Source organism: Lutjanus erythropterus, chromosome 1 (assembly GCF_056507025.1).
Source record: "Lutjanus erythropterus isolate fLutEry1 chromosome 1, fLutEry1.hap2, whole genome shotgun sequence".
In the NCBI taxonomy this organism is placed as follows: Eukaryota; Metazoa; Chordata; class Actinopteri; order Lutjaniformes; family Lutjanidae; genus Lutjanus; species Lutjanus erythropterus.
The window spans coordinates 24,145,142-24,168,077 of NC_139317.1; the positions used below are offsets into that span (position 1 = coordinate 24,145,142).

A 22,936-nucleotide genomic window follows, 5' to 3' on the forward strand; every position below is an offset into this window, starting at 1 on the left:
TGGTGGCGCTGGGTTCTGCAGATCTGACTCACTGACTACATGACAGAAAGGTATACAAAAAGACCAACAAAGTCAAGTTTGTGGTCATGTTTAGTGCTGCTTCACTTTCTGTGAACAGTAAAATATTTTTTGTTAGTTTATAAGTCATTTATTATTATGCCAAACTCTAAAATTATATGCAAGATTAACAAGATTAACTATTTGCTCACTTGAATAAAAATGATGCTGCAGGATGAATCCTTTCAGATATCAGTGCATTTTAGTTTTTTTTATGAAACAGTCTCAATTTATTACTTTGGCCTCTATGTGACCCACATAAGTTAGCGAGACCATCAGCGAGTAGATTGTCTGTTTCTATACAGTTATTCTTAATGGCTGCCACCAGGTCGGATTTACCTTGAAATCAGATGACACGAGTCTGTGTTTACATTTTTCCAGGCAAAGTTACAGTGAGTAGAATGTAAATTTTGCATTTGAATTTCTGTCCAGCACCCAGTACTCATCATTTTTGGGTTTGCATGATCTTCTTCTTTTTTTTGTTTTTTGTCTTGCCTTTGCCTTGCCCCTTTTTAGAGCTACTTTCCTCCTCCTTTCACCTCAGGAGGGATCATAATATGTAATCCAATGTATTACTGTTCTTTATCAAGATTTAATATTGTTTAAAGGGGAAAACAAAAAATTCTTATTGCTAGGCAAAACTCATGGTACACAGGATTATATCATTATTATTGATTATAATTGCCACTCGGTACCAGGAGTCTTTGTAAATATGTCTGTTATTCCGCAGATGAGCTGGAAATTAACAGCTGTTTTTTCCACTTTGCAAAAATAACTTGTTATCCATTCACTCCAATAGTACAACCTTAAAAGAGGCATTTTGGCCTATTTTTTTCATATCACTTGTGATAAATGGGAGGTGATATTAACAGACAAATTAGTGGATTCCTGTCCAAGGATGAATTTGTTTTCATGTGTGAAGCCCAGTGGAAATAAAAACCAGAACGCAAACTGATTTGAAAATAATGTAATGATTAGTTACTGGTACACATTTGAGCCTTACAGCTTCAGTGCAGTACCTCTGAATTTAAGTAGATTTACAGAATTGATAAATCAACAGTTTTAGAAAACTAAAATAAGTAAATAGATTTAGAATATAGTTACAAAAAATGGTAAATCTTCCCAAAAAGGCACAGGGGATGTACAGTAGCAATTGCATCCCTCTAGAGAACATTTTGCATAATAAATACATCTGCTGCTAATCAATATCAAACTGTGCCGCAGAGGGAGCGCAGTCATCATGCAATTTACAGCAGAGTGCAACACTGTGAATTAGTGGAAAAACACAGCATATAAATATCTCTCCAGAAAATATAAAGACTAAATCAAGGATAAAAGTTATTTAGTACCATTAATCAAAAATATTAATTGGAAGATTTCAAGCATATACAGTATTTATAATATTTGCCAAAATTATATTCAACAACCACCTTAAAACAAACTATCCTATATACTGAGTAAAATGTGCAATTAATAGCATTTGGGAGAGCAGGTTCTGCACTCACACTATACACATCTATATCAAAAAAACACCTGAACTAGTTATTGCCAAGGAGTTTATGTGGAAACTAATCAATATAACATCTCAGGATCAATGCGCCTGTATAATAGGACAGATATTGAGTCTGTCCAGTGGTCTTATATTTAAAATGACACAAGGCTTTTATATTAAATGCTCTACCGTTCTTTTAAGACATTACACAGTGCTAGTTTCTCACCAGTTTTAAAGAGGCACTGGATGACTGATTCATTTCCCCTGATATATTTCAAACCAGTCCCTAGTTTAGCTGGTAGTAAACTTCTCCAGCAGGCACTGTTAAGGGAATCCACATGTCAAAATCTCTGCAGCACGCTAGAAGTTTAACTCACTAGAACATTCCCCGATTGCGTCATAAAAATCTTTAGTCAGGGTAGTGATAGTGAGGTTAATGCATAAACTACTTGAGTCTTGTTTTTTCTTACGTTATTCCTGTACACAGAGTAGAATTATCTGAACAAAAACAAGAAAAAATGTTAATACAGATGTAAGTATTGTTATAACTACATAAAGTATGTCTAACAGTGTATACAGTTAGTATATTCGATTCCCACTGTAGAAAACATCAGGCTTTTATTTAAACAGCCTGTGTGCACTGTAGTTACCTTTATTGTTGTTTATTTTGAAATGTCAAAATTACACACATGGTGTATTTATGACATTTGCTATCCAGATGATTTATTGCCGATGTTCACATGCTGCCTTGAAACTGTGCCAATAGTCACTGACCCATCACTGTCAGGTTCATCGGATCAGTAACTTCTGAAATTCAGTTCACTATGTACTAAACTAGAGACTGGTTCGAGTCGAAGCCCTTGTCTGTCCCTTTGCTTTCAAATATTTATCCATTCACCTCCTCAGTGCCTTACCAGAAGGCTTCTATAAAAGTTTCATAAAAACCCCTTCAAAAGAGAAGAGGAAATATCTACCACAGATTGAAGTCCTCACAGCTCCACTTCCTTCTCCAAGTATCACCTGCTTCATGATACTAAAAATATAGGCCGTTTTCTCTGCTTCAAAAATAGAGTAAATCTACAGTTAAGACCCTGAAATCACACTATTTGCTAGTTACAGTGAAACCCAAACACAACCATTAAAATATGGGCACATGGAGCAAATAGCATAGTTTGTGCAAAAAAAAAAAAAAAAAAAAGAGAAAAGAAAAAGAAAAACAGTAACGTCCTATTACATTCAACCAGGCCAAATCCTCTTTGTTTTTTTGTTTTTTACCACATAGTAAAATGTGTTAGCGGTGTTATTTTCTGTTCCTCTTTCTGAAATAAAAACTAGTTAAACATAGTATCTTCAATTACATTTCCTGCAAAGTACAATCAAATTGAGTACTTGGAAATCAGTGTTTATCGGTGAAATGCATCATTGGTGCTGCAATAAAAACAGGCATTTCCTAATTTCATGCATTCCTCTAAGAATTAAAATATTTACGTCCATACAGTCTTACTGACCAATGAGAACTCAAAGAAAGGACAACTAAACTGATAGCATTGCTCCACACATACTTAATGAACTCTCAATTATTGCTTTAAAATGTACAGTGAATCACAGGTAAATCTTAGAGTGGGAGCTTAACCTCTCGACTCAACATTAAAGGGATAGTTCAGATTATTTGAAGTAAGGTTGTGTGAGGTACTTATCTATAATCAGTGTATTACCTACATAGTTGCTGGTTGGTTCGCCACAAGTTAGGAGAGGCAGAGACGGGCACCAATACAAAAGCTAAGCAATGTACTGCCAAACAACCCCTTTAACTTGCTGTCTGACAGCAAGTTCAAGCAGTGAAAATGTTCTTAATATTGTGCATTTAAATTTTTTAAGTGTCTTAAGTATTTTTTGCTGCTGACCCTGTCCACAGCAGTTCATAGCTTCTTAGCTGAAGGCCCTTTCTGTCTTACTTGACTGGGGGTGTGTTGACCGGCAGCTACTGCAGGTAACACACTGACTATCAATAAACACCTCATAAACCTTTACCATAAATAATCTGAACTGATCCTTTAAAATCTCCAAAAGCAACCTCTGTGTGGGTCATACAGTACGCTCAACAAAAAGAGCAGTTAGCTTAGCTAAATCTTGAAAAAGACCTAAGGTGAAGTAGATAAGAAAATACATCTATTATATTATATATATTGCTTTAAGTATGATGATCTTTCACAGTCACAGGAGACCTCACAGTAACAACTCACTGACCAATAAGGAGGACAGACACTCCAGATAATCTGAATTCCTCAGCTGTAGTGGACAATAATGATTCAGGCCTGCAGATGTTTGGAAATTACCTCAGATTTCAGTGCAGCATCGACGGTGCAAATTCTAGCTTATAAATAATTGAAAATCAGAAGTCAAACGTTAAATTTTTCTATTTCTCATTTTCCTTCTTGGTATTTAAGAAAGAGGTAATAGAAAATAAGATGATTAATTGTTACACAAGCCTGTGCTGAGCTCAGAAAAGTGAGCCCCTCATCCTCAGACAGTGTCATTAGCAAGAGTCTCTGTAGAGAGCCAGATCCTCGCCCCATTCAGAAATTTGCTAATGGGAGTCCCACTGATACCACGGCGGCACAAGTTTCCCACTGGGGTGAATGGAAATGACGAGGTGAGGAAGTCTGGAGGTGTAGGGGGGTCATTTGGGGAACTGGCCTTAAAATACATCCTCCTTTGATCTGAAGGTGGCCCACTCGGGCTGGGGAGTGGCGTGTTGCCTGGGCTGGGTCCCTTATACTGCCTGAGCTGGCTTTGTAGTATCTCAATTTCATCGACCAGTTGGGAGAGCTTGTGGTAGGCGGTGATGGGGCCTCCTTTGGGAATGCAGGCCTCGGGAACCCAGCGTAGGAAGAAGAGCTTCCAGAGAGCCACATGTGAGGGCATGAGCAGGGGGATCAGGATGCCCTGCTGGTCGGCAGGTCGAGAGAACCAGTCCCTGAAGAAACGCTCTGACGGGCTTTCATCTTTAACTGGTGAGAAATCAGGCCTCAGCTCTGACAACAGAGAGCCCCGTCTGGGCAATGTATCCTCTCCACCCTTCAGTCCATTACGCATAGATGCAGACGTTCCTCGCAACGTGTAACTGAAGGTTTTCTGTTGGAGAAAAGACACTGACTTAGATTATATTTTAAATAAACACAAGGACGCAAATCTCATTAAAACTGTGAAGCGGACTGGAGCCGTTGTCTCTGTTTAGGTTGCAGTTTGCACTTAATACGTGAACTTTTACTGTGAGCTGAGAGACGCAGAGCACAGGTTGGGTCTAGCCCCGCTTCCGAGTCTGTTTCTATTAAATATATATATTTTCAATTACATAATTAGTTCAAAATCATTTATTAGGGGGACAACTTCATTGATTTTAAAAGTTTGGGTGGACACGTCCCACCTAAAATGATAAACTCTCTGTGACAAGCTGCAGGCTCAACAACCAAAGCTCACTTGTTTCCTATTCTTAACTATTGCACCTCAAACTGTGCTGTCAAATGATCACGATCCTGAAACCTCCAAGTTAAGAAAAATAGACAATGATTTATTTTCTGTGTAATAATTCACTTTCTGTGCCTTTTCTGAAGTTGCTGATGGCACAAAACCAACACACAATCATAGCATCTCAACAGCAATAAACAAAACTGCTGACAGAACAGAAATTGACTGAGTAAATGTTTAACATGAGCAAAGTGCAAATAGTAATACCTAGCTACATAAAAGGCAGAGAACTGAGATGACCTATTATGAAAATACCTACACATCATTGTTTCTAATCTTGAAAAATAACTTTGAGGCTGTGGAGTGGTGAGCACCTTAAATCAATCGGAAACAGTCGGGGAGCTTCACTGTGTTACCTATTCTATCTGTAAAGAAACTATGCAGAGTGCTAATTAGTTTTTTTTACACTTCTCATTCAGCATTGTCTGAACCATATTAAACCAAAGCTGAACATGTTTGTTATATATCCAAACTAGTACAAGACAAGAGACAATGTGCTGCTACTGCTGCTATGAACTTAGAAGTTCAGTTAGTGTCTCATGTACCTTTGTGCGTCTGAAGGTTTTCACTTCCCCATTCTGAACACAGGCAGCTCCTTTGCCTACGTACATGGGGTTGTTAAAGAGGGTTTGGTCTTTGGTGGAGAACTGCTGTGACCAGTTCCAAACAGGAGGGAAATACACAACAGGGTCCTCTCCTTGAGGGATGGCTTTACTCTTGGCAAAGTCCTGCAGAGTATACACAACATTATTCATACTCTGTAAATAGTACATAAAAACATTATTGTTCACTATGAAAAAAAAAACTCCAGACCTGAAATGACAATTCATGGAGATAAACCAAAAAAAAACCAACTGCTATGATTAGCATTTGTCAAATTTATTGGTTACTTTCCTAACCACAAGCTAAATGCCTTCTTATCTATGTGCATGATATTACACTCCTTCCTGTCAATTATCTGACACACTCAGAAGGAAATTATAGTCTTTGACATGAAATTATGCCACAAAAACAGGTTGCTTTGTGACACAAGATTAGCTGGAATTATAACCTGTTTTTGTTCTTCTTGGTCCACTGACACAAACAGAGTTTTACATGTGAACACATTCTGATTAATCTAATATTCCATGCCTAAATTTTAAACTTAAATCAAGCACTAGATAATGTTATTGTTGGCTGTGTGATGGTATATATAATCATCTGTAGTATTTGCTAAATTTTCTTCTAACTTAATTGATTTCAACTGTATATTCAGGATTATGGTTAAAACTTCTGCATCTTTGTTCACTGTGACAGTCCCATGCATAAATATATCCATCAAATTTAACTAAACAGGTAAATATACAATCATATGCATCTCTTACCATCAAGTACTGAGCTCTCTGTTTGGAGGAGTTGAAGAGGAAAGTGCTGAAGAGTGGGATCCACATGCTATCACTCAACACTGTCAGATAAGCCTCTGTGAACTCGAATGCTGCTGGGTACTGGTTCATCATCTGCCACACGCAGTCCAGGAACAGCATGAACAGCGGGGACTTGACAGAGAGCAATAAGAACAATAAGAAACAAAGAAAGAGGTGCCATAGCAACTCTGTTATGTCTGGGTCCGGATTGTTTACAGGCAGACATATACCTCCTCTTTGTCATTCTTCTTTAAGTGGTTGCATCTGTCCAAGTAGCGATGGCCAGCCATCACCCACTCCTTCTGCACCAAACTCTGAAAGCCAAGAAGGCTGCGATAATGAGGGTCCAACATGAGCTGCACCAAGGAGGACACTACACAGTTCAGGTCTCTGTCTTCTTCCTCTGTACAGGTGTAAGAAAAGAAAGAGGAGAGCAATCAAAAGCTGTTAGCAAGGAGAGCATTCTGAATGTCACTCTGTATGTAGTATGGTAATGATTCTAATTTGACGACAGTTATTTAAATGTGATTTGACTGGTCTGCGACGTGTTTGCAACCAAATGTTGGTACAATATCACTAATGACGGACCAACAAAATCAAAAGCTATGTCGACCACGCAGTAAAGTAAAAAGTAAAGAATGCTGTTGCACTGTGACTCCATGGGTCAGGACAGTGAGGCTTGACCTCATAATACTATGTGGACTAATAGCCCTTGCAATTTTTGACTTTTTTTTTTAGGAAATGTTGGTTTTCTGGTGAGGAGATCAATATATGTTTTTGCAATCTGATATCCGCTCTTATAAAAGCGATCACAAGGCGCTGGATAGTTCCTGAACCTCCCACAATACATTTATGTTATGAAAAAAATTACTTTTTCTCTTGGTCTTAAGAAAAATATGTTCATTAATTCTGGTACAAGTGGGTCAAATATGTAAAGGCCTTATGACCAGATTCTGTAGGGATATTGAATAAATGACAGTGTAATGTTGTTTTATTCTTGCAAACCTCATTGGATTTTCCAATCTCCTCCTGACATACTTCACACTGCTCTTGTGTGTATAGTCTACCTCTTCCAATAAATGTAAAGTTCTTGAATTTGGTAAGAGAGAAAAAAAAAAATTTTGGACAGCAGAGGATATAAAACCGCAGTTGTCCTTATGTATGTGTTGCCCTAAATTTAAATAAATAATTCAAAAACCTAATAACTGATAAATTAATGAAGACAAAGAGAGAGTTTTACCGTGAAGAATGACTGAAACATTCCTTCCATCCAGGTGGTATACCATTTCAGCTGAGTGTTTCAGGAAAGCCCTTTAGTCACAAACAGAAAATACATGTTAAGTGACTTTGAGAAACAAGTAGTACTGTATTATAAGTAGCTGGTGCAGCACTCATAACCTTATGCAGTGTACCAAAGAAAAAAATACAAACTTTATTTTTGTTAAGTCCTTTTTGTGGTTATGAACAAATAACTGACCAGGCAAGCAGATGACTGTAACTACTTGCTGCCCATCACTGGATCATAGATTTCAAGGCTGAATAATCATGATGACTGAATAAGTATCATGAGGGTTTATTTAGACATAATACATAGAAATACTGAGGACATAACACACTGCCACAAACAACATTAATAAACAAATAAAATGGTAAGTGAAAAAGCATCTTAAATAAGAAGTTCAAAATGTCAAAAACACTATTAAATGTCTTATAGGGGTGTTATATTCCAGATGGAACTATGAGGACAACACAAACATTGCGAGGGCCAGCAACACATTTTAATTTGGCTGTTTGTAAACTACCACAACAGTGATGATTTATAAAGAGCTACTATGCCGTGTCAGGTTGTTTACATACCTGACATACTCCAGCCAGCGTGAGTTTTCAATAGATGAAAGCCATCTCTCCTCAGACTCCTCAAACGGATCTGCACAAAATCAAAACAGTCAAACACATGTACACTTGTAAAACCATACAAAAGCAACCACCATTTCCACTCAAAAGAAGTGTGCGTTAAGAAACACTTCACAGAGAGGTTGAGTACTACAGTGGCAATCTACTGTTAGTGATAAAAGCTGCAATGGAGCTCACCTATGACACAGATCTGTCTGACTTTAGCAAAGGCACTCTGGATGTCCTGGATGTTAGGCAGACACTTGTCAAGATCCGACCTGAAGACTTCACTGCGCTGAGGGTGACTTTTTGTGATGGCAGTGAAGATCCTGCCACAACACAAAACAGACATACAACACGTGACTGGATTAGAGATATACAGCTGTAGCAACATCCAAGCATCTGACCTTACCATTGGTTTGGGGACACACACCATCCCCGTGAAAGAAACAAAATATTTTATTTATCTAAGTTATGTGCACTTGTTTCATTTCAGCTCAGTGAGAGGATTTTTTGCATTTTGCATTTTGAGAGAGAGAGAGAGAGAGAGAGAGAGAGAGAGAGAGAGCGCGCAGTGGAGGCACAGGTGAAGTGAAGATAACGTTAATTAAGTGAAGATAATGTTACTCAAGTTGACAACAGCACTTTACGTTAGGTGCAATAAAAGCTTCACAACAAGAGTAATTCATTAATGTAATACATCTGAAAACCCCCATCAGTTGCTGTAGCAGTGTTAGCAGTTAGCATGCTAGCTTACACTGACATCCATTTCTGTTGGTCTCTGATTCGATATCCACTCATACAGAGCAGGTTTGCACAGTCAATGAACTAATATGCAGCTGCCAAATGAATGACATTTATAGATAAAAACTGAGCCAGGCAGAGGCAACTGTAGGATAATATTAGCAATGACAGCTGTCAGTTTGCAATGCAGCAGCAAAGGGGCTCCCATACGACCCATCCATCCCCCAAAAGCTGTCAACCAAGGAGAAACAGTGTCTTTTGTATATTCAGAACATTACGAATTACGAAGAACTGAGGTTTAGAATAATATCAAACTATGACACAATCTCAACACTTTCTTTTTCCACTGCTGCAGGTGAACATCTGTTTGCTGCTACTGAATTCTAGTGTAAAAGGGAGTAGAACCAATGTATTTAATATAAGTTTTGAATCTGAATAAAGGTAGAGGTTTGTTTTACCTCTGATCAATCTTCTTCTGCTGTGATGGATCATATATGCTGGCCATGCGGACAAGAGCACTTCCATTTGGGTGATTCCAGCACCAGAGCTGCATGACAGAAAGTACATAAATCAGACAGAGCTCACTGGGGGTGCTCTGATCAATGAAATTGGACGCTACTTGGAATCAGCAGATAATGGTTATAAATGAATCCACTGATGATCCTTATCCTTTGTGTGAATAAAATAATATTATAAGCCTAAGAAAAATGAATGAAGGGCATAAATTAAAATATATTCCTTTGAAAAGTTTTACCAACAACAAAGATTTAAGGGAGATATCAGAGCATGAGTACTCACAGGGATGCGGTGATCAGTGAAGTATACAGAATACTGCTTTAGATCCTGATCTGCCAGAGAAACTGGGACCACAATGTACTCTGGAAGACTAAAAACAAGAGTTAGAGAAAGAGTGGTGTTACACAGGAAAACACAAGACACAATTTAAAAAAAAAGAAAAAGAAAGGTAAATTTATCTAAGAACATGCATTTTAATACATTTCCCACTACATAAGATTTTATAGTCAGGGACATCCCAGGGAGCCCAAGTAGTTCAGTGGGTAGAGTGTGCAGCCCATGTATAGAGACCATCAGTCCTCAGCAGCAGCCAAGAGTTCAACTCCCAGCCATGACCCTTTGCTGTGTGTCTTCCCAACTCTCTCAAAGCCATTTCCTGTTTATCTAAAGCCATCTTATCAACAAAAATTTAAAAAATAATAATAATAAAAAAAAATCCAACAAAAACCAAACAAACATTGTATTATGGACATTCTTGTTTTAAAACTTGTCCATGCTCATTTTTTTCATGTGATTAAGCTAATTGTCATGCTGACATATTGTAAATACCTTGTTAGTGGATTTGTTTTTCTGTTCCAGTCTCAAATATGTAATCTGTAGATTATCTTTAGCAGTTAGTTTTTTTTTTCTTTGGTTGAGGTAAAACTAAATCAGTGTGTACTTTAGGGTGTATTGTTTTAGCCTCATCTGATGTGTATAGGCTAGTGCAAACTGCTATTATGCAATTTCAAGTCTTTGCTTAAGTTCCACATTAAACACTGTGCAATTGTTACTTTGAAAAGACACCATGATGTCACCGCTGAACTCAGATGAATAGCACGTATTGTCCAAAATAGTTACACTGAGACATTCACAAAGTTTTTTCCTTAAGTCACTCATGAATTGAGTAAAAAAGCGTGCAGTGTAAACACAGCCTTGCCAAAACATACCAAGTATGAGTAAGGGGTGAAATTTAGTGTATCCATAACAACTAGGGCCAACTGAAGGAGCTACAGACATGCTCTGCCTACAACGCCCAGCATACATTAACTACAACAAACAACATGAGCTGAATACCTTTGTGAGATGGCATAACCCTCGTTGATGGAGCACACCCTCCACTCTGATGCCCCCGTTCTCTTGATCTCCCGATCCCAGTCGGATGGACGGTCAAAAATGGGGGACTGTAATCCTCCTCGAGGGCTGGAACCATTGACTCGATCCCCTGGAAACACAGATACACTTTGATACAATTTCTTGTGCTTAGTGCAGAGAAATTAAACGTGATGATTAAACATGTCAAATTTGAAATGGCTAAATCCGAAATGTGGATAAACAGGAGAGGTTAACAGTTTTGAAAACATGCTGGGCTCTATTTAGATGTTCTATAGTGCTTTGCCTAAAGTGCATGCTGCAAGTGAATTTAGGGATTGTCAAACTTCACTTTAGCTAGTTAAACAGCACATAAACCGGGTAAAAGTGAAGACGCAAATGGGTTGTATTTTGTTTCTTAATTAATGTTAATTATTAAGATTATTTAAATCTCCTGAAACACAGACAGGATCGTTCAGGATCTTATGTTAATTAATGTCATATGTTCTAAACATGCAAAAGGTCACACACACTTCAGGATCATAAAGTGAAATTGTTTGGTGTAAAGCAGCCATATAAACGCTGACTTCCATCAGAGCTGTCTAAAAAAAATAATTACTCTATTTCCTCCAGAGAGTTTCTTCTGTCCTGTCAAATTTATAAATACAGTTTTGCTGTTTAAATAATAATGGCATTTGCTGCAGTGACATTACTGTGCACATAGAAACATCTGAAATGACTGAAAGCAGCCTCGTTGCACCAGGCGAAAGATAGAGTCTATTATGTCTTTTAGCAGCAATAAAAGAAATATGGCATACTATATACACACCTTTAGATTCATGGTATCGCCGCCCTTGATACTCAAAGCCAAACAGCAGGTGAAGGTCAGCTGGATGGGAATAGTGGGCAATTGCAAGGCAGACCTAGAATAAGAAGAGAAGTACTTTTAAGGGACATACAGTACAACAGAGGAACAGCTGAATGATGGAATAAATTAAATATTATCAAGGCAGATTAGGTTTCATTATAACCACTCAGCTTCCCAACTCAGGTTCACACAGAGTGCTAGAGTGAACTCTGAGGCATGTTCTATAACCATACAAACACAAGAACAAGTGAAACCTGGGAAGGCAAATGTTTAACCGACAGCCCACTGCTCTGGGTTTACAGGACTGAATCTCTCTGTGGCTCCACTGGAGTCACACAAAGCAGTCCATTCACTAGTAGAGCTGTGAATAACACGAGAGGACACAAGAAAAAGTGTGTGTGAGTGAGTATGTGTGTGTAGACAAGGCTGCTCCCAACTCTGTAATTTCCTATGGCAAAATAAGCTATTATAGGCTGGCTTAATTCCATATGTTACAAAGAAAAAAAGAAAAGAACTGAGCCCCTTTTAGGTTCACACTGTAATTACATACATGGTGTCCATAAATAAACTCACAAGTGAGTGAGGGAGGGCAGACATGTCTGCTTCAGTGCTCTATACATGATTGACCTTCCATATTCTGTTGTAGGCAGCAGAGGACTTAAAATGAGACGAATACTGTATTTTGAAATATATTAAACAAGAGACTTGTAACAGTGAGCATATACCGTACTGTAATCCTGCTGTTGGCCAAATGTGCTGCAGGTATGTGCTATGGAGCTCCAAGTCCTCCAAAAACTACACAAAAATTGCTCCCAGATGACATGGGAGGAGATCAGACATGCAACTGCGTACATTCACATTCACATTTCACTGGCACACTGTGAAGAGATATACAGCTGGCTAACTCTCCTGGGTCATGTAGAGAAGCTGCAGGGAGCCAGGAGCTCCCGAAGACCTTTGTGCACATATTTCACAAATACACATTTATGTCCAGGACTTAACTTCTACAACTCCAGATACCACAGTCTTATAAGACAACATCTGTGCTTACGGAGCATGAGAGTGCCAAATGTTTTGTTACACTTGGGTGTGTTTTGAGTTGGTACCTGTCATGCAGTCACATGTTCCAAAGGCCTGGCAGGTTGCTTCCTGGTTTGAGTTTTTGTCCTTCTACCAATATTTTCCAAAATTAGCTAACAACAACAATTAATACGTGGCTGCAGTGAAGCTTCATTTAGAGATTCAGTGCTTCATCTATTTTCTCTGTGTGACACATGCAGCTCCCAGCAAAAATAGAGAGTGAAAATTAGCTTTTGATAGTCATATCAATATCATACCCACAACACGACACCTTTCACTATAGTGTCTATATTAGAATATGTGGTTACAGCTGTTACAGTGGTTTTCTTCTCTTCCTCACTCTTTGCAATACTCAATGAAGACAGATAGGGCTGGCAGTAGCAGTGTTGCAGCACCAACGCTGTCTGTGTGACCACCAGGCCTGTGCAATTATAGGGGAGACACTGAGTTCCTACATGAAAACACTCACAACAAGGTCTGTAAATTATCTTGAGTAAGCAGGTCATGATTTTTGGAAAGAGACATTACTGTTGAGTTTTTCAAATCTTTTTGGCAATGAGTACCACAAACCAAGTGCCGTCTAGTTCCTTTATACTCGGGAAACAGTATAGATGGATAAACAGCACTGGATGTAGATGTTTCTGATTTAGGGGTGAACTGTCCCTTTAAAGTGGCACGGTTGGTCACCGTATGTGATTATAATGATTTCCCTTCCCTGTACGCAACTGCCATCAGGAAATACTACTAGTCATCACCAAAATATCACGTAATTATATCAACTTGTACTGGTAATCCCCACTGAGTTGTAGGTTGTTCAACTGAGCTCCAATATGAAGAATGAAACATCTGTCCATCCAATCTCTCTGTGCAGGAGATGAGTCAGAGTCACGCTGTCAGTTGTTCCTACAATCAGGATCATTCTCAGCTTCCTTTCCTTTGAATGGGCATTGTTCTCAGCGTGTCTTATTTGTTGTTTAGTTAATGGCCACACTGAGAATGCTTTTTGAAAAGTTAGTCGTTCCTGTTTGGACAGAGGGTGAGAGAGCAGCACATCAAAGTTTGTATGATATAAATATCCTTGTCACTGAGGAAGGGTCACAGCGCAGTGTGTGTGTGTGTGTGTGGGGTGAGCTCACACAGTCAGGAAAGGAAAAGTTTAGTCAGCAACAACTAACAGTGAAAACAGTGAAATGGGCAACAGGAACTGAGAAAAGGGGAATAGTTAATACTGAGCGATTAGTCATTTTGAGGTACAACTTTGAAAGTTAGAGTTAAAGCTATGTTGTGTAGAATCTTTCTGTGACTTTTAAATTACTGTGATAGCAAGTTTTTGTTTACAGAAAAATGGGCCACTTGTGGAGAAAATTGGTGCCATCTGTGTTGCCTTCAGCCCATTCATCTCAGTGTCTCTGGGTCAGATCCATGGGAAGAGCAGGATAGCAGCATGCATTTTATGATGCTACCACCGAGGGCGCCAAAGTCAGAATTTTCAATCTATACATAAGGTGGCTTTAGTAGCCTTAAACTGCTGACCTAAAGTTAGTGAGAGTCTGAAAAGCAGTATGAGGCTGCAATGTATTACTCAGTAACATACATGTAAGTGTTAACTGGTCACTGGATAAACAGATCAACTTTGGTGTGCAACAAGGCCCTCAACAAGGTACAGAAGTAATAAAGCAATGTAACAAGTAATGTAAATAATTACTTTTGATGCAAAGTAATTAGTGAAGTAATATTATTACTTTTTAACAAAGTCATAAGTAAAAAGTAACTTATTACACTTCCTGAGCAATGTGCCCAACATGATAAGTTTGACCTAATTGGAAAAAATTAGCATCACTCACCTTTTTGGCACTCTCTGGCCCAGCCTCATCAAAGCAGAACCGTATGATACGCAAGTCTTTGCAGTAGAGGATGAGCTCTGTTGGGTTGAACTTCAGCTTTTGGTTTGATCCCAATACTTTCTTCTTCCCTTTTGTATCATTCACTGAGGAATAAACACAAATTATGACTAGAAAACTTCCAATAACACAGATGCCAATGCTTTGCCAATGATTTCTAAACATCCCTTTTAGACAACAGGTATAAATGTCAACTTTACAACACTCTGCACATATTTCTGGTAATGCTGAATAATAGTCTTTTGTGTTATTTTCAGAATAAAAAAAAACAGTTGCACTTTCTCAGTATGTCCAAGAGTTGTCCCAGTTTGTATCAGACAGACCACAGCAACTAGAATTTATTTATGGGAAAACTTAATGGCACATCAAAAAGCAAATGAACATTTTTTCTAGGCTCAACCAAGTATTTAATGTTCTATCTTTATTCATCAATTTGTCATGTTTGGATGAAGGTTGTATGCAGAGAAGTAACCCATGACCTTGACCTACATATATGCAATTAAAGATCATGTTTTAATTTCTGGTGTAAACAGGGCCTTTCCTACCCTGTCGTACACCGAGTGAAAGTACAAGCAGTCACATTCAAAATATCACTTATCAGTGGAGTAGAAACATACTGATATTAGATTTTATTGATACACAACACCATGGCCTGTCATTGTTAATGCTCCTACACTTTTGCAAATCTCATAATTATAATGTTGTCTTTAGTATCCACTTATAAAAGGTCAAAAACAAGCTGGCTAAAACAAAACCTCATTCTTCATCACTGTAACATAACAAACCTTGCTCTGGGCAGTTGCCCTTGCAGTGTCAGCAATCGACAGCAATGAGATATATAAACACGGCTAATCCCAGCCAGGCTACTCTGCCACTAATCACTGCTTTAGCTCTGACATCGCCTGTTATCAGATTGCTGACTGAGAGAGAACAACAAATGAAACCAGTCAACCAAGCTGTCAAAGATTAATGAGGGGCCCATCTAAATTTAATTCTCTTCATAGACCACGCTTGTAAAATGACTGGGCTAGGATGTTACATGTCTGTGCTGAAACAGTTGATTGATTAAGGACTCAAAACAAGAAAAGTTTGATTAAGAAAGATTAAACATTTGACAAATGCATTTTCAAAATGTTTACGCCAGCAGTCTTTTCTTAGGAAATTAATACTTTGTGGTATTCTGGCTGCTGATTATACAATTGTGTGATAAACTTTGCGGTCTAGTAACAAGATTTCCACATGTGGAAGTCAGTATGTGGATGTCAATACCATGACAATAAAAACCTATAGAATACTCAATCACACAACACAAATAATAATAAGGTTTGTCACAAATGTTGCACTGTTACAAAAGCTGGCACCAGACATACCTGTTACTACTTGCTCCAGACAGGTGAGGGGGATGTCATGCTCTCCAAGCAAGAGGTGGGACAACTTGGACTTCTGTGGCAAAGGAAAAAACAAACTTTGACATTCTGTTTCCTGTAGATACTATAATACATCTATAACTCACTGAAATATTGTCTCAAAAACTGATGGGTGGACTGAGTTGATCCCCTCAAACTGAGCAATGATCAAGTTCCATTTTGTTATAATGGCAACAATCTGCCACATAGCGGGAAATGACGTCTGTTCTCTCACTTCTTGTGCGATATCACTGACAATGTGGCGCAGGAAAGTACACAAGTTTTCCTTCCTCCTTGCCAGATGCACTTCACACACAAACAAGGCTGTGAAAATACAAGTATCTAAGCTATACAGCAGTATGCTGGTGACACAAATAGACTTCACAAATATTAAGTTAAAACTGTTGCCAAGGGAAGTCATTCTGTGTTTCAAGCCTGATAAAACATTTTGAAGAACTGTATGAGGAACTTTAAAAAATGCGGTTTGGCACCTACAGTACAGTATCACAATGAGAGAACATCAAACCAGCAGGATTATATTTTAACTTCAACTAAAAATGCCTAATATTTAAAACAGTACAGTCTGACTGCTGAAAAGTCAGTCTAAACAAATACCTGTTTAGGTGGGGCATCCTGAGGGATGAAGGAGACCTTAAAGTTGGTGCATATCAACTTCCCCCAAAGGTCATCCTGGCTGCTTTCAGCACTGATGCATTTCCTCACAAAGTTCACCTCATTAACTACTATCTCCCCTGGTGACAAACAAGTGTGAGAAAAAAAACACGTGAGTGCAAAACATACAGGCTACCACTGCAGTTGAAGGAACAGGAAAACGACAAAGAAAAAAGTAAAGAAAATGAAAATCAATTCGTTTGACATTGACCTTCCAAACAACTTCCATCAAATTTCTGCAATGAATTTAGGGGGTAAAAAATGGAGTGTGCAGTTCTTTATTCAATTCAATTCCAATATTCAAACAAGAGATAACACTTTTATTATCAATTAAGGTATTATTAAGCTTGTTATTTAAATAACAAAATCCCACTGACATCAAATTACCAGTTTGTATAAATAATAAAATATGTGTGAATGTGTGTTTATTAATCTTAAAAATCTTTCTAACCACACATATTTCATCTTGAATGTTTTTTTTTCTGTAAGGGTAGCATGGTTGTGAAAAGCTGTGTTGCAAAACCAAAAGCTAAAAGGACTTAAAAGCTGTAGCTACTTTACTAAAGGTTTCTGCCAGGCAGAAAAAAAAGCCAAAAGGCCTCACACACATCTAAAGTTTCTGTGATGACAAGCAGGACAGTAACCCCCTACGCTGTGCCACATGTGAGTCATATTAGGCTATAGATTTTAGTCTGTGGGCCAACAAGACAGCTTTTCATATACTATCTTTACAAGTAACATGACCCTTGCCTCTTTACATGATCACAAAACGATTAATGGTCGGACAAGAATGTGGCTATAAAAAGTTTCCCCAGGGATTTAAAAAGATGAGAACTAGGGCAGCAGGGTGGAGTCCTGCAGACAGTCACATCAAAGGACTGCCTCAGAGTAAAATGCAGCAAGTGTACAGTAAGTTTAAAATGTATGCTGTTCCTGAAACCTGTTTGTCTGATCAGCTCCAAAATCAAGATGGGAAAGAAGCAAGTGATAATTCTGCCTGGAAAAGAATAGAAAGTTTGTTTTACCTGCCATTTAGCAAGCAGTCAATTCAAAATTTTCATGTCGACTGTGGCCTAAATAACATACACTTCACTTAAGTACAGCAGGTTTGCAAATGTAGATTTTTTTTAAGGAGTGGATCCAAAGAAACAATAAAAAGATGTCACACTGACAACCAATTTATGGCTTAAGAGTTCTCTTTGTTTTATAGAGGACGTCACTCTCTGTTTACTCCAAATAAAACACAACGTAACACAAAGGGTGTGTCGAGCCACTCCCATGAGACTCCCAAGTCAGCTGCTCAGACCTGAACCAGAATAAATCATCGAGATGAAGGCCTCCTTGCTGCTCCAGTTAATAAACTAACAACACTTAAACTTTGGCACCACAATGGGAATATTTGCATTGACTGGCTTGAGAGAATCGAGAATTTATTACAATTTTCAAATCTGGAATCCACTTTCATGACAACGTTTTAAATAGCTTGTTTCCTGTAAAAACGCAACTTCTCATGGCTGAGATGTGGAGACACCGAGGTGACTGAGTGGTACTGTGCTGCAAAGATCACTAAACTACTGCTCATGCAAATATTGCTGGCCAGAAGATGTGTCTGAATTCTCATCAAAGGCTGTACTAACATTTTGAGGAAACAGACAGAACAAAAGCCTATTACAGCACCAGCATTTTAATAGTTCAAATTAGGATGGCACTGACTAACAAATGCATTAAACTTTGAGAAGCAATTACAGATTGCTTTGGTGTGTGTTTAACATATTTATAAAAAGAAACTGAGTTGCACCCCTAAAAGTGATGCTATCACAGACATGTTAGAGGAATCTGATTACTTTAAAATTCATCTGATAGAGTTGGTAAAGAAGCCCAGAAATGGAAATAGGGATATTCAGAGGGTGAAACGTAGGGATAAATAGAGAGCTACGCACAGAGAGGCAAAATTCTATCAATTTTGGTGCATCTTCTCCCATTTCTTTTTCTTAGTAGGCACTCATTATTTTCTGACTTTAGAGAAAATTAAATTTTTCAACATCCTAAAAGCTACATTGCTAATGTAAACATATGGTGGCACTCCATAATGGCAAAGTGGGTCTTTCACTATTGACACTATCTTGATGACAAAGATGATCCTGACATATCTAAATGATTTGTATCCTGGGAACAACAATAATCTACTGTGTTAGGAGAAATCATGACAGCTTGAGAAAGATGAAATGGGAAATAAGATTAAGGGGGAAAAAAAGACTTGTGTTAGCATAGATCATGACAGGCTGGCACGTTTGCCTGAGCTGAAATGCTTGTCAGACCAGTCTGATTAAACACCACCAGTTATGTAAAACAAAACTAGAATGACCTATTATCCAAGTCCACAAAATGAGTTTCATCTAGGCTTTCATAGCCTGAGAGTTCATAGTGAAAGAGACTGCACAGTATTCTAAGATAATGCAACACTGACTGACAGTGATGCAAACGGGACAAAAGGAAGTAACGTAACTAACTGCACTGTAGAAGCTTTATGCTGGACTGTCCTGGGCCATTGCTAATGTTGACAATTTAATGCCTTAGAAGCATCCCAGTTATCCAAATGTTGGTGTGAACTATGCCAACTACTTTTGAGAAGAAATCTGTCAGCCTCACCCCATGGTGGTAAAATGACTATTAATTCAAAACTAACTACTCAGACACTTTAGATGGACCTTACTATAAAAAGAATCATTCACAGTTAAATAATAAATCAACTACATGTGACTATTAAGACAAGTTATCGGGATAATCATTGTCATAGTGACTACATATTTGTTTTAATCACCAAAAACAAAATGGAGATGTGGCACTGGGCAATGATTCAGAAGTCTGGGAAAAGACTTGAGACACTGCTTTTTTTTACCTGATACAAGATAAATACTGTCTTTTGTCTGGTTATTCACAATATCTAAATAAACATCAAAATAACATGTAAACTTTTTTTTCTTAGGATAAAGCAGAATATAAACTTACCTTGAAGTAACTTAGGCTCCAACTTTTTAATGGGTGGCTCAATAGGCTTCTTCTCAGTCTGAAGAAAAAGCACAAGCCACAAAAGAGTTAGTTAAACACTATCTTGTCAGATGGTTAATGAATAATGGCCATTATATGTCAATGTAGGATGAAGGGGGTAGAAAATTACACCTGAAGTGTGTCCTTGCACATTAAACAAGGCTCAAAATATAAATTGCTTGTAAGTGTAGAACTGAACTACAGCCAAAGCCACAATATGACCATGTTGAACATCCTGACAGCTGTTATGATTCGTTTTATCCTATTCATGTTCTATAGAGAGTTAGAACATGCAGTAAGCAATGATAAGTCCGGTGCATGCTGTTTAAGGAACCAAATCTATGCAGCAGTCAACTACAGCTATTAATACTAGATCCCCAAATACGGTGCAGTGTATACACTTCCAGATTCAGTGACCGCCCATAAGCATTTGGACAGTCATGTGTTTTTCATTGTTGGCTAAGCTCCAGGACGCTCATTTCAAGTGAATGAATGAATATGAGGTTAAAGTGCTGACTTGAGTGTTTGGGGTGGAAGTCCAGGAACTAGATTTGAATGAATCAGGGACATTCTCTCATAAAGGTGCAATCACTGCAATGTTTGCATTTAACTGCAGATTGAAACATTAGCCTTGACACAAACAATAAGGAATCAGATTTACTTTTACTCACAGTTTACACTTTCTACGTGATTACCAAGACCAGAGCACACCCATTCCATGATGACATGATGATGTTTTTGAACTAGAATATGCCAATGGGTAAAAATGTTATCTAAGTGCAAAACACTTCCCAAGATTAGTCTTGACCTTGCCAGTACAAAATGTTTTTGGTTTGGGTTGTTGCACCAGTGACTGTAAGCAAACCCTTCGGCTTGCTGTCTGGAGAAGTGCATACACCTGTCAGCAAAACGAGCCAAATACAAACACACCAACGAAAAGGATGCCAAATTACAGCCAAGTAATTACTGTTCTTTTTAAAATGGTATGAGATTCACCATAGAGGTTTAAATTTTCCAAATGAAACAGGAGCTGGGAGACAAATCTTTTTCTAGTGACACTTCACTTGCCACTGACTTTGAAAACGCAAAGAGCATTCAAGAGCCATACTTCAGGTGCGATATTGGTATTTCAACTGTTGAGTCTGGTTCTTGTTTATATTGTCCTTATTATGCTATTTCTTCCTGTTTATATTTGCTTGCTTACTATTTCAATGTTTTTTTATTGATGTTTCTATCTGCTTTGCCACCCCCTTTGCTGCTGTTCCCCCGTTGTGGGGTTAATAAAAGTCATTTTTATCTTATTCTGGTTGAATTATTCTGTTTTTCTGCTGCGATGCACCATTTCAAACTCTTAATATGAGGACTTGTTTTAGTATTTAGTTATTCAAACCAATACAGCAGCAAGTCAGTGAGGCTTCTTACAGACTGCATCGAGTTTTCATGCCATCTGTTCTCATAATCTTAACCACACATCTATTATCAACTTTCCTTCCGCAACAACATCCCTGTCACGACAATTTCAGTGTTAATCAATTCAAGAAATCACTTGACACTGTATCCTAACCCATCCACCATTAAAAGTAAACTCTCCAGTTGACAGTCAGAAGCGGATACATACCTGTACAGGAGGAAGATAACACTTAAAAGTTGGTTTCATGGGTTTGACAGAAAACATTGTTTATGTCCGCCCTCTCAGTGATGTTCCTAAACGGGCGCCTGCTGGCAAGCGCTTGGCTGCTGCTTCCAGTGGAAAAAAACAACCCAAAAGGAGCCTTGAAGAAAGTTTAGATCAGCCTTTAGCGGAGTAAATCCGAGATGCCCGTGTGTAAAATATTCATCGAGACAGCCTGGGCCAGCGACGGCACTCCTCCATGTCGATAAGCAGTCAAGTAGCAGATTAGGCTAGCTGGCTGAAAAAGTTGACAGAAGTTAACGTTGAGACGTCGGCGTTAGCTCGCTAAGCTAGCTAGCATAAAGTACTACATGAAGTTTATTAACGCCGTCCCCAGGCAGAAATAAAACGATGAAAATAATTTAGAGGCGTCCGTTGCGTGTCTACATTTTCTTTCCACCTGTTACGGTGTTAGTTACCCTCAATTACTTCCTGAAAGTCTAACAAATTGAGTCAAACGTAAGACCTGATTCTGTAGAGGACTTAACGGCCATGTTTATAAAGAGCAGAGGTCCCGCCCTGCTTCCGGGCTCCGGCGGTGAGCTGTATTTTTACACCGATACTTTCTTTTATCAAACTTTATGACCAGATAAGACGAGACATTTGGATACTCTGACTATGTTTCAAGCCAAATAGATAGTAAACACTGTTGATGATAGGAAATGTTGTTAACCTTGTCATTTTAAATATGAAACAACGATTATTTTGTTAGCATTCATCAAGTACACCACCCATGGACTACAACTACCATGAGACATTGATGGGCAAGAGCCTTGCGGGCGTGTCATTTTTTTCCACAGTAACTTTATTGTTAAGAAGATACAACGACGGGAGCCAGTTTCCTCCAATGTGATGAAAAAATATCCTGTAATTCACTGTAATAAACTTTCTCAAATAATGTCATTATTTTTGAGATACTAACTTATTTTGAGTTACTAATCCTTTTTTTGAGAACGTCTCTTATTATTTTGAGATGCTACCTCATTGTTTTGAGATTCATTGAATTGGATACATAATACTATCATCATGTATTTCATTTGACTGATTGTTAAAGCAAAACATATATGAGTTAAGCACAACACACAAAATTATATTTACAGGTACAGTTTTACAACAAATGGTGCCATCACAAACCAACAATTACAACTGAGCGATAGCAAATTAAGGGCACTCAAAGAAAAGGAAATAAAACTCAGTCTGTGTTTAACAATATCAGTGCCTTCAATTATTAGGCTACTCAAAGCCACTTTTTCACAACCCAAATGTAACAATAAATTATTTTCTATTTTATTCTATTATAAACCCA

General features: G+C 38.1%; 1 protein-coding gene across 1 annotated transcript; it reads right to left on the reverse strand.

Annotated features, from left to right (window-relative positions):
- Positions 1–1,009: 1,009 nt before the first annotated feature.
- mtmr10 (myotubularin related protein 10) lies at positions 1,010–22,150 on the reverse strand. The gene is made up of 16 exons (XM_084717603.1): positions 21,577–22,150; positions 19,920–19,977; positions 16,854–16,990; positions 16,203–16,275; positions 14,776–14,918; positions 11,813–11,906; positions 10,969–11,116; positions 9,916–10,003; positions 9,576–9,664; positions 8,572–8,702; positions 8,338–8,407; positions 7,721–7,791; positions 6,711–6,883; positions 6,442–6,612; positions 5,623–5,805; positions 1,010–4,684 (listed from the first exon to the last, which is right to left on the reverse strand). Exons 1-16 carry the CDS (start codon positions 21,631–21,633, stop codon positions 4,073–4,075), a joined length of 2,298 nt encoding a protein of 765 aa, XP_084573729.1. The 5' UTR covers positions 21,634–22,150; the 3' UTR covers positions 1,010–4,072.
- Between the last annotated feature and the right edge of the window lie 786 nt (positions 22,151–22,936).

Excerpts from the sequence above, each read along its gene's own strand:
- mtmr10 (XM_084717603.1), bottom strand. The coding sequence starts at position 21,633 with ATGTTTTCTGTCAAACCCATGAAACCAACTTTTAAGTGTTATCTTCCT. Across the intron at positions 16,276-16,853 it reads AGGATGCCCCACCTAAACAG|AAGTCCAAGTTGTCCCACCT; the intron begins GTATTTGTTTAG and ends CCTTTGCCACAG. Across the intron at positions 11,117-11,812 it reads GCGATACCATGAATCTAAAG|GGGATCGAGTCAATGGTTCC; the intron begins GTGTGTATATAG and ends CTGTGTTTCCAG.